The 13202-nt window shown below is 37.1% G+C and overlaps 2 protein-coding genes across 4 annotated transcripts in view; one reads left to right on the top strand and one right to left on the bottom strand.

The window, feature by feature from the left end:
- Positions 1-13202, top strand: part of CCDC85A (coiled-coil domain containing 85A) — a 197222-nt gene that overhangs the window by 171461 nt on the left and 12559 nt on the right. The window contains exon 4 of one of the 3 annotated variants that reach the window (XM_059943298.1): positions 12889-13023. The exons of the other annotated variants lie outside the window; for them this stretch is intronic. Within the exon in view, the coding sequence (XP_059799281.1) occupies positions 12889-13023 (135 nt within the window). The remainder of the gene's footprint in view (positions 1-12888; positions 13024-13202) is intronic. 3 annotated transcript variants of the gene reach the window in all.
- LOC132377191 (geranylgeranyl transferase type-2 subunit beta-like) lies at positions 1362-2202 on the bottom strand. Its single transcript, XM_059943300.1, has one exon. It carries the CDS (start codon positions 1838-1840, stop codon positions 1367-1369), a length of 474 nt encoding a protein of 157 aa, XP_059799283.1. The 5' UTR covers positions 1841-2202; the 3' UTR covers positions 1362-1366.

Below are 13202 nucleotides of genomic sequence, written 5' to 3'. Positions count from 1 at the left end.
TTGAAGTAGAGCTGGGAGTGCTTTATGACAGATTAGATGTGGAATATAAGGGAAAGAGACCGCATATGGCTTCACCGGTTGGGTACTGACAACCCCAGGAAGAACTGTTTACAGAGACTGTGCAGTGAATGGCAGCTCAGGGAAGAATCAAGGAAGGATGATCCTTGGATTTTGATCTAAGCAACTGTATGATTGGTGGTGCTTTTTACTGAGATGGGGAAGATTGGGGGGAACAGGTTAAGGGGTGCAGGGGAATCAAGTTCTTTGGGGGCGTGGTAAAGTTGAGATGTTGGACATTGACGAGGAGATGTCAGATGCAGAGTTAGATGTATACATATGGAACTCAGGGGAAAGGGCAGGGCTGGATATAAAAATTTGAAAGAATACATGGCTATGGGACTGAATTAGAAATTTTTGTGAATGAGTGTTGAGAAAAAAAAAGTGGTTTGTGGACTGTGCCCTGGGACACTGCAAGATTTAAAGGTAGGGAATGAGAGAGGCGTACAATGCATCCTAAATTATTTATGTTAGGAAGTAGTGCACAAATAAACGTATTTTTAAATCACTTATTTTCTTCCTCCCCTAGTAAGAGCCGTTTGTGAAAATAGAGCTCATGTCCCCATGATGTTTCTTTTTGTGCTTTAATGGTGTTGTCACTAATGGGAGATCTCATTTCTCCCTGCTGGTGATTTCATTACTACCATGTGTGCAGAGACTATGGGGCCTAGATTCATTTGGACCACTCTTGTTTTTGTAAACCTTTAACAGTCAGATCATTGTGAATTGCTCTGAGGTAGAGCTTTCCACAAAATGGCACGGGTGAACTGCAGTCTTGACAGGCAGCCGTTGTTATTTGTGTTACGAATGCGTGTCCTAGGGTGGTAGCTGCCCTTGGATGAAGCTGACTCTTCCTGCCTCTCTGTTGACCTCTCTCATATCTTGACCTCCCAATTTTGTGTGGGAGCTTCGGGGACTGGAACACTCCTTGAAGATACCGTAGACCCTTCCTTTTGCCAAAGCCAGGCCAGTGAACACCACCTCACAGTGTATATTTCTCAGTAACCTCAGCAAGGATTTGTCCTAAATATCTGTTTAGTCCCTGGGGCTCTTGCTACATGTCTTCCACTGGGCTCTGAAGTGCTGAGGTATTTAACACAATCATTGCTCAGCTCTGCTCTGCAAGCCAAAAAGCAATGTTAATTAGAATTACTTTTTTTAAATGTATAATTATATAATTTATTAAAATCAACACAATTCATATACAGAATATTAACATGGCAGTCATTAAGTTTGTTAAGCACTTCAAATACTGAAATGTTAAAACAGTAAAACTACACTAAGCAACTTTTGCATCAAGGGATCTAATCTAGCTCACTAGTTCAGGCTGAACATTCACTCTCCGAAGTACTTCTTCAGGCATGCAAAAAACAGGGCTAACAGGTTTAATCTGTTCTTCTCCCAAAAGTGACAATCCAGCAACTCCAAATACAGTATGAAAAGGATCTACCATATCTCCTGGCCTGTCCGCAAATCCTCCCGTTTCTTCATCTTGACATGCTAAGATGAAACTGCGCAGTTTCTCTCTGTCAATCCAGTGAAGCCTTCCAATTATCTTTAGGGAGGCCAACACCCACCAAGAATAGCATACATCTGGTAACTTCTCTGGCCTTCCATTGAATCCACCTGACGCAAGCTGGCGTTCACAAAGCCACCAGCCAAGTAAATCATAATTTACTCGATGGAACTGACTAGTAATAGCCAGGAATCCTGGGCACCAATAGATCTGCCCAGCATGGGATTCAGAACCTGGCCTGCAACCAAATCCACCATCAAAGTTCATACATGATTAAAACAAATTCGATTGCCTTTTCCACATTACTAGCATCCAGCTTCCCCAATAGAGCCAAATTGCCGCCGCACAAAAAGAGAATCTTGTATCGATTTCTGCCTATTATATAAAAGTAGATTTTCACATCCCATGAAGCAGCTGGTCTCTCCGGCCTGCACTGTATTCAGCCCTTATCTTTTAGACTGGCCCCCTCTGTTCTAGTACTCCTGTATGCTGATATAACTAGCACAGTGCATGCTGGAACTTCCAGCAGACCATTAACTCCAGTTAGACCAGCTGCTTAGTGGGACCCCAAATATCTCCAGTGAAAGAACCATCTTCTTTCTGTAGACTCTGAACTTATTCCACAACTTTATTTACGTCAATAACATTAATACTATCAGAGAGAGTAAGAATGTAAGCATCTTTCTTTGAGCCATCGGATGCTATATAATCTGCATGCTTCTCCAGTAATAGGGTGTCGGGTGCATCTGACTTGATAATAACATCCTTCTGCAGTATGCCCATGTCTGAAAGCGAAAAGAGCTAGAATTACTTTTTTGCTTTTGCATCTACACTGGCATTTCGTTTCTATGCCCTGACTCTCACTCCTTCTCATGCCCCTCTCATGCCCCTTTTTTTTATAAGCTCAAGACCTAAAAGTATTCAGATATGTTTCTCTCAGCAAGAATGCCATAAACTTTTACTATTTAATGTCAACCTGATTGGAAACTCATTTAGATGTATGATCTTTCTTTTTTTCTAGAAATTTCGATCTTTCTCACAGGGAGGTGTATGGTTAATAAAAGACAAGAATTAAGCACATAAACTCTTTACTTAGAAGCAGAATGCACGTAAATCTAATTGTCCACATTTCCTACCTATTGTTTAACAGCTATTTTTTTTAAACCAGGCCTTCATTGTTATTCTTTGTCTGTTATTGCTCTGGCTACAGAGATACAGGGTGTTTGCTGTTTTGGCCCTTTCAAGATATTAATTCTTTTCTTCCTGGGGTTTGCCCTCTCTCATTCACAAGAAAAGGCATCCTGCTAACCTCCGTAATTACTTTCATTTATTTTTTTTTTTCTGGAAACTGTATTTAAATATCTTCAAGTTTCACCTGGAGTGATAGATATTTCAGAATTATTTTCTTTTCCAAGAACATATTTTCATTATGGCATGAAGTTAAAGTCATTTACAATTTAAGTATTTTGCAAACTCCTATTTTACATGTCAGAAGAAAACCATTTGTTGGGGGTATTTGTGAGAAAGATGCTTTTGTGTTTAATATTGTTAATTCCCTCTTTGATCTTCATTCTAAAATCTGATGAATGAGATATATTACTTCCCCTGGCATTTCCTATCCTGGTTAATCGCATGACCATTTAGCTGGTACTCATCCCAGAGTCCTCTTTCAGCCTACCTGCCTCCACTGAAATAAATATTAAGGCTCAAAAGGTCCTGCCCTGTAATCCATCAATATCCTTTTTATTCCTTCTGCTATTGTCCAGTGTAGGTGATGGGTAATCATTTTTTACTTGAACTTCTTTGTTAATCTCCTAATTGGACTTTATCCTACCTAGTCTTGTCCCACCCAGATCATTCTCCACATTATTCCTAGAGCAATCTATCAAACCAAATCAGGTCTTGTCACGTAGCTCATGCCTCAGCAGAGAATAAATTTCAAATCCTTCATATGGTATAGAAGGTTCTCCATCATCTGACCTCCTGCCTTTCATGTCAGCCTCAGTTCTTGCTACTCTGTCCCTTGTGTCCTAGGCTCACATCATTCTGAACAACTTCTGTTTCCCTGACTGTGACAACTGTTTAATATTTCAGGTTCTCTGAATTGAAGTTCCTCACAGCCTCAACTGCAACTCCACAGACCTCAATCTTAGCCATTATTTGGCATAATAAATGAGGAGTGAGTGAAAAAATATTACCTTCTGGCTTCCTTAGCTGGGAAGGCCTGGATACTTACAGATTGATTGGCCTACACGTAATTAAGTTGAGAATAATATTCCTCTTGATGATAACTTTTTTTATATTCACCACTTGATGTCTGGCATTACATAATGATTTTGATGGAAATCAGCATATACTCTGGATGCCTCAGTAATAAGGTCTTATTTCTACTTTTGGTCTGCTAACCATTCCTAGTGATCTTTTCAGTTACTGTTTTTTTGGTTTTTCTGTTTTGTTTTTTTTTGACATATTAGAGCTTCACTGCAGCTTTAGAAATAGATGGAAGTGAGTCCAGATTTTCAGAATAAATTTATTTTGTTCAAATAATAACTGGCTAATGAGAAGGAAAAATAGTGGGAATTTAGTCTGTGTTTAAATTCTATAGACTTGCCAAAAAAGGCTATATGGGCCATCATAGTAACATCAGTTTCACTTACTTCAGGCCATTTGAGCACTCTAGAAGTGTGCTTTAGTTACTTAACAAATAGCTGAGTACCTACTAATTACCAGGTACATAGGCACACAAGTAAAGCATTTACACAACTATTTCTGAGACGACAGAGGAAAAGCCACAGTCTCACACATAGATTTTGATCATCCATTAATATATTAAGTTTATTGAGCAACTACTACATGTAGATAGGGTGCTAGTCATTGTGATTACAGAGATAATAAAAGTTAAGTGTGGTGACCTCAGGGAGCTCCAAGATACATGAAATATTACTGTAAAACAGGATAGGGCTATGAACAAGAGTCTTATCAGCTCACCTTACAGTGAGTGGTCAGGGTAATTACACCCTCTGTCAAACCATGAAAGTACAGTCCACATGATCATGATTTGTTCATCAGAGCCAGGATGGAAGCAAGCTTTTTCAATACCTATTCCAGAATAAGAGAAAGAATATGAATGAATAAGGAACCAGAATCAAGAGAATGACATCCTGGGTCACACCAGTGTGGGACAAGTAAAGCATGGGATCCAGAAAAGTATCACTGGAACCCCAAACCCAAGAGAAGAAAGAACAGGAAATAGACTATTCTCTTGGTAACTGTATTTAGCTGGAACCCTAGTGTATTTTGTTTATATCAATACCATGACTCACATAGTATTCCAAAGTGAGTTGTTAGCAATTCTCAACAAGTTCTTCAGGCAACTTTATCAAATCTCAAGTCTCAAAATCTTTGGGTTATTATAGCTGCAGGCTTTAAGTAAGTGTTGTGGCCACAGTTCTGGGTCTGGAGTGGACAAAGTCAAAAGGGCCCAGAGGTGATGTTTAGCTGGTGTGTACCAGTTCTTCTGCATCAGTTATTAATATTAACACGCTTCTATTCTGACCTCCCCAAGCCCCTCGGCCATTCTAAACTGTCCTGATCCTCCCCAGGATCTACGGGATCTCCTTGCAGCCCAGGAGCTAAGTAGTGAGTACATGGGACAGAAGAAGACCTTCAGGGCCCCCAACCAAAAAGAAAACAATCACTACGGAGTATAAATTATTGAGAACAAGCGCCAGGCCAACAGTTCATGTCTTAATAGATAAATAGTAGGAGCTAGCTAGTCTTAATAATCTTTTAACTGACAGCACTTAGGAGAGACCTAACATGTAGTAGGGGCTTAGTAATTGAGAGCTGTTATTACTAAGACACACCCTCAAGGAGTCTTCTCCCTACTGAGGAGACGTATGTAAATAGACCACAACCCTCAGCTACGCATGAAGGAGAGAATGGTCCCTGTCCTGGTCCAGTGTTCTCTCTCTCTGATTCCCCTCTGCGTATCACAGGATGCTCTCATCTGCACTGGGATGTTGTTTCATGTGTCAGGGCCCTCATTTCTATTTGATGGCAATTTAATTCTTTCCTAGTGTGATTACTTAAAGTTAAGTGCAGCATCTTTACCTGTTGTATTGCTAAGGAAGTTTCATTTTCTTCCATAATGTCCACAGAGCATCTTCTGCCAGTTTTATTCTCTGTGGGATTGGTGTCTCCGTTTTCATGGCGCTACAGCATGCTGTCTCTCTCCACTCTAAGAGCTCTTTGTTCTTTGGAATGCTGCCCTGAGCCTGCCCATTCAGTGTTCTGTTTCTGCTAGTGTTGCTGCAGTAGGATGTATCAGGTATTTTTAATTCTATTCCTTTTGTTAGAAAGAGTAATTTCCTTTTTGGGGGTGGAAATAAAGATGTCTTTATACTTAGACCACTTTGAGGGCTGAAGCCCAGAGAGTTTCCTTTAAAATCATCACAAGCTCCAAATCTTGTGGGCGACTTGCCTTCATACGCGAAACCTGCTATGGAGCTATCACCAGAAATTTTGTTTTGCAGTTTCCCGGCACACTTCTTTCTCCAACTCAGGATTTCTCAACTTGAGCACTATTGACATTTGGGGCTGGATAACTGTAGGGGGCTATCCTGCACATTGTCAGACATTCAGAAGCATCCTTGTCCTCTACCAACAAGATTCCCATAGAAACTGCCCAGTTTTGACAACTAAAAATGTCTGCAAGGCATTTTTGTCAAATACCCCTGCTGGGGGTCAAATCACTTCAGGTTGAGAACTGCTCTAAATAATAAACACGTGAAAGTAGATTGACAAACAAGTTATAAATGTGTTGACAAGCAAAGCAAAACCATTCGTGGTAATGACAGCAAATACTTAGCACTTAATGTGGGCCGGGCACTGCTGGAAAAGCTCTTTTCATGTAAGTAACCAAACCCACAGACTGAGGTACCATTGTACCATGACTTATACACATTTTATAGATGAGGACACTGGGGCACAGAGAGGTCATGCAGCTGCTAAGTGTCAGATCCAGAATCTGAACCTAGGGACTTCCCTGGCGGTCCAGTGGTTAAGACTTTGCCTTCCTATGCAGGGGGGTGCTGGTTCCATCCCTCATCAGAGCTAAGATCCCACATGCCTTGCGACCAAAAAAACAAAACATAAAACAGAAGCAATACTGTAACAAATTCAATAAAGACTTTAAAAATGGTCCACATCAAAAAAAAAAAAAAAAAAAAGAATCTGAACCTAGGCATTGTGACCCTATAGTCAATGATCTGAGCTCACCGTGCTTTTCTTTCAACAAAAATTTACTGGAATAGAGACCTACTTGGCATCGTATGGAATATTATCTTTGGTACAGGCTTAGTAAATATTTTGTTAAGTGAATAAATGAATATCTGTAAATCCAGGAAATTATCTAATATTTTAAATTAGTATTGAATAGATTCTTTAGTTAATTTAAATTAAAAAGTACTTTTCCCTGAATACAGTCAACTATTATCTATTAGAGCAAAGCAGAGGGTCTCTTAGCATTTCTAAGCCCATTGACAAGAATCTTTTGGAAAAGATTTGTCAAGGTGACCTTTAAAATCTCTTCTGATCTGAGCATTTATTTGTGTGCTGGTGCAGTATTGCAACATTTCAGAATGAAGACTGATCAAACAGAACAAAATATTATTTTCCTGATGAGATTAAGCAAAGCATCTGCTCTTGCCATATAATAGGGAAAGAGAGAATTCATCCTCCCTCCTAAACTAGGTATGCATTCTCATGAGGTATGATGCACTGTTTGATAGTTTGACCTAGCTTCAGGACTTATAAAATATTAAACATCTTTAACTAACAGGAAACCACTTTAGTCGATCAATCTTCAGGCTTTCATAGTTGGCTTCCTATAATAGATGAGGGGCTGAGCTCTAATGTTTGTTACAAATGCATTACATCTGATTTATATCTAAGTGGGAAGCCTGTATTTTATATAATAAAATATAAAAACATAGTATTCTTTTATTCTTGTTAAAGATGTTTTTAAAATGTATTTCTGTAAGGCAAAAGAATGGAAGCTTCTAGAGTGTCAATTAAAATAATTTTACTAAAAGAGTAATAAATAAAATATCACCATAAAGTAGCAAGAAGATAATCACAATAGCTTCATCTTGCTAGTTCTCTTAAAACTCACATTGTGAATTATAATTTTCCTCGGTGAGACCGTAAGTAATATAAGTATTCTCTTTTCGTTTAGATGATCTTTTAAAAATTTGAATGGCTTCATATTTTTTCCTTAATTTTGAAGGAGAAGTCAGTTATTTCAAGGACAATACTAGAAAGTATTCCAAATCTCAATTTTCATGGAAAAAGATCTTGCAGATATCATGTCATTAAAGAGGAATAGTAGTACCAATATGTTTTATCTTCGTCAGTGATTTGAAGGGATGTTTTTGTTTCCTCATATAGGGTGTTTGCTTATAGTATTAGAATTCATGATTTATTTTACTTCATCTCATTTTTACATTATATAATAATTCTAATACTAAAAATTATTTTTAATTTTTTGTTTTTTTTAAATTGAAGTTTAGTTGATTAACAATATTAGTTTCAGGTGTAGAACATAGTGATTCAAAACTTTTATATATTATACTCCACTTAAAGTTATTATAAATTATTGACTATATTCCCTATGCTGTACAATATATTCTTTTAGCTTATTTATTTTATACCTAGTACTTTGTACCTCTTAACTCCCTACCCCTGTCTTGCCCCTCCCCACTTCCCTCTTCTCCCTGGTAACCCCTTGTTGGTTCTCTAGATCCATGAGTCTGTTTCTGTTTTGTTATATTCATTCCTTTGTTTTATTTTTTAGATTTCTCATATAAATGGTAACATACAGTATTTTTCTTTCTCTTTCTGACTTATTTCACTAAGCATAATACCCTCCAGCCCATCCATGTTGTTGCAAATGTAAAAATTTAATTCTTTTTTATGGCTGAGTAGTATTACATTGTGTGTGTGTGTGTGTGTGTGTGTGTGTGTGTACACCACATCTTTTTTATCCATTCATCTATCAGTTGACACTTAGGTTGCTTCCGTATCTTGGCTATTGTAAATAATGCTGCTGTGAACACTGGGGCGTGTGTATCTGTCTGAATTTGTGTTTTTGTTTTCTTCAGATATATACTCAGTAGTGGAATTCCTGGATCGTATGGTAGTTCGGTTTTTAGTTTTTTGAAGAACCTCCATACCATTGTCCATAGTGGCTGCATCAATTTACATTCCCACCAACAGTGTACAGTGGTTCCCTTTTCTCCACATTCTTGCCAACGTTTGTTATTTGTGGTCTTTTTGATGATAGCCATTCTAACAGGTGTGAGGGTGTTGACCTCTTTGTGGTTTTGATTTGCATTTCTCTGATGATTAGTGGTGTTGAGCATCTTTTCATGTGCTTGTTAGCCATTGGTATGTCTTCTTTGGAAAAATATCTATTCAGGTGTTCTATTTTTTAATCAGGTTTTTTTTTTATATTGAGTTTTATGAGCTGTTTTATATATTTTGAATATTAACCCCTTATTGGTCATATCATTTGCAAGTATTTTTTCCCATTAAGTACATTGTCTTTTCGTTTTTGTCAGTGGTTTCCTTTGTTGTGCAAAAGCTTTTAAGTTTATTAGGCCACATTTGTTTGTTTGCTTTTGTTTCCTTTGCCTTAGGAGACAGATCCAAAAAAGTATTGCTACAATTCATGTCAAAGAGTGTTCTGCCTATGTTTTCATCTAGTTTTATGGTTTTTGGTCTTACATTTAGGCTTTCAATCCATTTTGAGTTTATTTTTGTATATGGTGTGAAGGAATGTTCTAATTTGATTATTTCACATGTAGCTGTTCAGTTTTCCCAGCACCACTTATTGAAGAGACTGTCTTTTTCCCATTGTGTACTGTTAACTCCTTTGTCATAGCTTGATTGACCGTAAGTGCATGGGTTTACTTCTGGGCTCTCTGTACTGTTCCATTGATCTATGTGTCTTTTTTTGTGCCAGTACCATACTGTTTTGATTATTGTGGCTTTGTAGTATAGTTTGAATTCAAGGACCATGATACCTCCAGCTTTGTTCTTTTTTGTCAAGATTGCTTTGGCTATTCGGGGTAATTTGTAATTCCATATAAATTTTAGGGTTATTTGTTCCAGTTCTGTGAAAAATGTCACAGGTATTTTGATAGGGACTGCATTGACTGTAGATTGCTTTGGGTAGCGTGGACATTTTAACAGTATTATTTTTTCCAGTCCATGAACACAGGATATCTCTCCGTTTATTTGTATAATTTTCAATTCCCTTCATCAGAGTTTTATACTTTTCAGAGCATAGGTCTTTCACCTCCTTGGTTAAGTTTATTCCTGGGTATTTTATTCTTTTTGATGCAATTTTAAATGGGATTGTTTTCTTGCTTTCTCTTTCTGATAGTTCATTATCAGTGTATAGAAAAGCAACAGATTTCTGTGTATTAATCTTGTATCCTGCAACTCTCCTGAATTTACTGATGAGCTTTAGTAGTTTTTTGGTGGTGTGTTTAGGATTTTCTCTGTATGTATCATGTCATCTGCAAATAGTGACACTTTTACTTCTTCCTTTCCAACTTGTATTCCTTTTATTTCTTGTCTGATTGCTATGACTGGGACTTCCAACACCATGTTGAATAAAACTGGCAAGAGAGGACATCCTTGTCTTGTTTCTCGGCTTAGGGGAAGTGCTTTTAGCTTTCAACCATTGGGCATGATGTTAGCTGTGGGCTTATCATATATGGCCTATGTTATGTTGAGGTGTGCTTTTATTTCCTTATCTATGGTGTTTGCTTAGAGTATTAGAATTTGTGATTTCTATAATGAGTACTTAGCACACAGTGATCTGTAAGTCACCTCCCACACAGTCTTGATGCAGAGCATTACTTTGCTATATAGCAAAGTAAAATAATTTGCAGAGTACTAGGTAATTTGCAGATTACTCTAAGTAACTGTATATAAAGTAGCTGATGAGTACACAGATTTCTACTGGAGTAGTAGGGTCATTCACACATGCTTCTTTTTTTTTTTTTAAATGATTCTGGATTTTTGGAAAACTCCAGAAAACAAAGCAAAATAGAATTCCTCAGAGAATAGGAAGTGACTTTCTTAAGGTTGTTGGGAACTGTTCTCCCAATTGATGGCTGGAATCTGGGTTTCCCCACTTCAGCCTCTGAAGTTGCCAGAAATAACTCCAACCACTGAGTTATTGAAGGCTTATGTTTTATGAAGCTGTCTTCAAAAAATGTCATGATTGACAATGGTAGAGCTAGCAGAGAGCTAAGCCTTCATTAGTATATAAGTATTATTCAGATATATTTTACTTGAAGGTCAAAAATGATGGCTGGTCTGGACACATTTTTCCTTGACCTGAATTAAAACAAGAAAATTGCTGACGTGAGTAGAAAGTCAATAATCCTGATTCTAAAAGAGGACCTATTCCTTTAAAATGATATCATCAAGTAGTTTATTCTTCCATAAAAAATCTGGCCCATATATCACCCCCTCTTATGAGATTAATAATACTGTATAATCTATATTTAATATGTTTAAAAAGAACCTGTTACAAGATACTGAAAGGCGTAGCTATTGCATGTTGTATCAACTTTCTGAAAGTGGGAAAATAAATGACTGCTCTTTTCAGCAGGGCTCTAAATGGTTATAGATGTTACCTTAGATTTCATGGTTATGATAATAAGCTTTGTTACAGTGGAGAGGCATTGGGATTTAATCTCGCTACACACTAAGGAAGAATGAAAGAAGTTTCTATGTTTTACTTGGTTGTTGAATCCAAAAAACATGAGATCTGAGAGATGCGTAAGACTTGGAGAGAACCAAATTTAGAAGATAGAACTCACTTGTAAAAAATCTGCATTAGTTGTTAATGATCATCTCAGAAACAGAACTATGCAGATTGGGATGGGAGGTGAATTTTAAGCCATCAACCATATTATAAATTATTGGATATAACTCTTTTGATGATGGAAATAAATTAGACACTGACATATGAAATGATTACTAAAAGAGCAAAGTTTAAATCAGTGTTGCTTTGATGAAATGATCATTATGGTCCAAGTGTAAATATATAATTTTCTCTGTTATATGTGAGGAATATGTGTGACTTACTTATTTAATAGGTAACTGGTATTGATTTTGTAGAGTCAGGAAAAAGTTTTGTGAGTACCAACTGCTGGTCAAGATTGCTCCCCTTTTTTACTTCGCTTAAGACGATGGTACATTGCCTTTATGGTTCAGCCTCCAAAAGTTAGAGAAAAGTCAAAATTAGACCAGTGCTATTCACAGTAAAGCACATACTTCTAGGATAATAGATTAATGAGAACTAAAAAATTATATTCTCATTTTCAATCTCCTAAAATTAACTTAAACATTTGGACACTGGAATTTTTGGACTGTATTTGCGAATTTTCTATATTTTAAAAATTGTTTCTTATTCCTTAGGATATAGCATTCTTAGATACAGGTCTTAGTGAAAGTTGGCAGGGAAAAGAAATTATGTTCAAATTAGTTCATTTTGCTTCTGATCATTTTAATAAAATTACACAGTTTGGTCATGGAAAAAACCTGAAATTCAGGGAAAAAAAAATTTTGTATTTTCTTTTTATGTCAGTTGTGATGTCTCTAGTTCCAACCAGTACAGAAATTTGGGGATTAACCAATTAATAGAAATGTTGATAATTGTGTATATGTCCCATTTAAGTTATTTTAATGCAATGGTGATCTCTTGGTTCATTATATACTCTTCAGTGTGCAGAAATTTTGCTGAGAATTTGATGCAGTGTCAGTTTTTCCAAGTGTTGAATATATCTACCCAACTTGTGTTTCTTAACATAGGTCAGAGTGCTCCCAACTGCATTTAAATAATTTCTAAGTTGCAGTTTTAAATACTTGTAAGATTTATGTTAATTCTGTTTCTCACAAATAAAACCAACAAAATTAAGTTGTATAAATAGCTTCCTTTTTTTTTTTATCTGGAATTTTGGCATTATCATCTGTCTCTTTTTGATAGCTTGAGAATTAGTTATACCTTTGCCCAAAACTTGTAAAAAAAAAAAAAAATCAGTATTAGCTCTCATATACAGGACTTCAGTGAGTTTTTATTTTAATTTTTTCCCTAGTTAGAGGTGCATGTTACAGCTTGCCATTGTGGTCATTGTGGTTCATTTCATTAAGCTTCTTGTTCTATCTGCTTTCTTGAGACTTGGGAAACAGTATTTTTCTGAGTGATTGTACTATATTGTTCCAAATATAAGGCCACCCAGAATAGAAGGCAACCTCCAACTAGAAACAGCTCAAATATGGAGAAAGGCTGGGGGCCCAGAGCCCGGCGGGTCTTGCAGTGGTGGCAAGGGTGCCGAGGAATAGGACGATGCCTGCCCACTCTCCCGGTGAGTGAAGATGAGTCAGCTGCTGATTTGCTTGTGCATAACCGGATGGCTTCTGTTGCTAGAGGAAAAGTCGTACTGGGGTGGGGGGGAGAGAATAAGTCTGTACACATGAAAGAAAGTCACTGTGTGTCCAAATCAGGGGAGGGAAGGCGGGAGTAGAGTCTATTTCACCTCCTAAA

This window comes from Balaenoptera ricei, chromosome 13, assembly GCF_028023285.1.
Source record: "Balaenoptera ricei isolate mBalRic1 chromosome 13, mBalRic1.hap2, whole genome shotgun sequence".
NCBI lineage: Eukaryota > Metazoa > Chordata > Mammalia > Artiodactyla > Balaenopteridae > Balaenoptera > Balaenoptera ricei.
The sequence above is the reverse complement of the archived record's forward strand: the minus strand, read 5'-3'. Positions and strand labels throughout refer to the sequence as shown.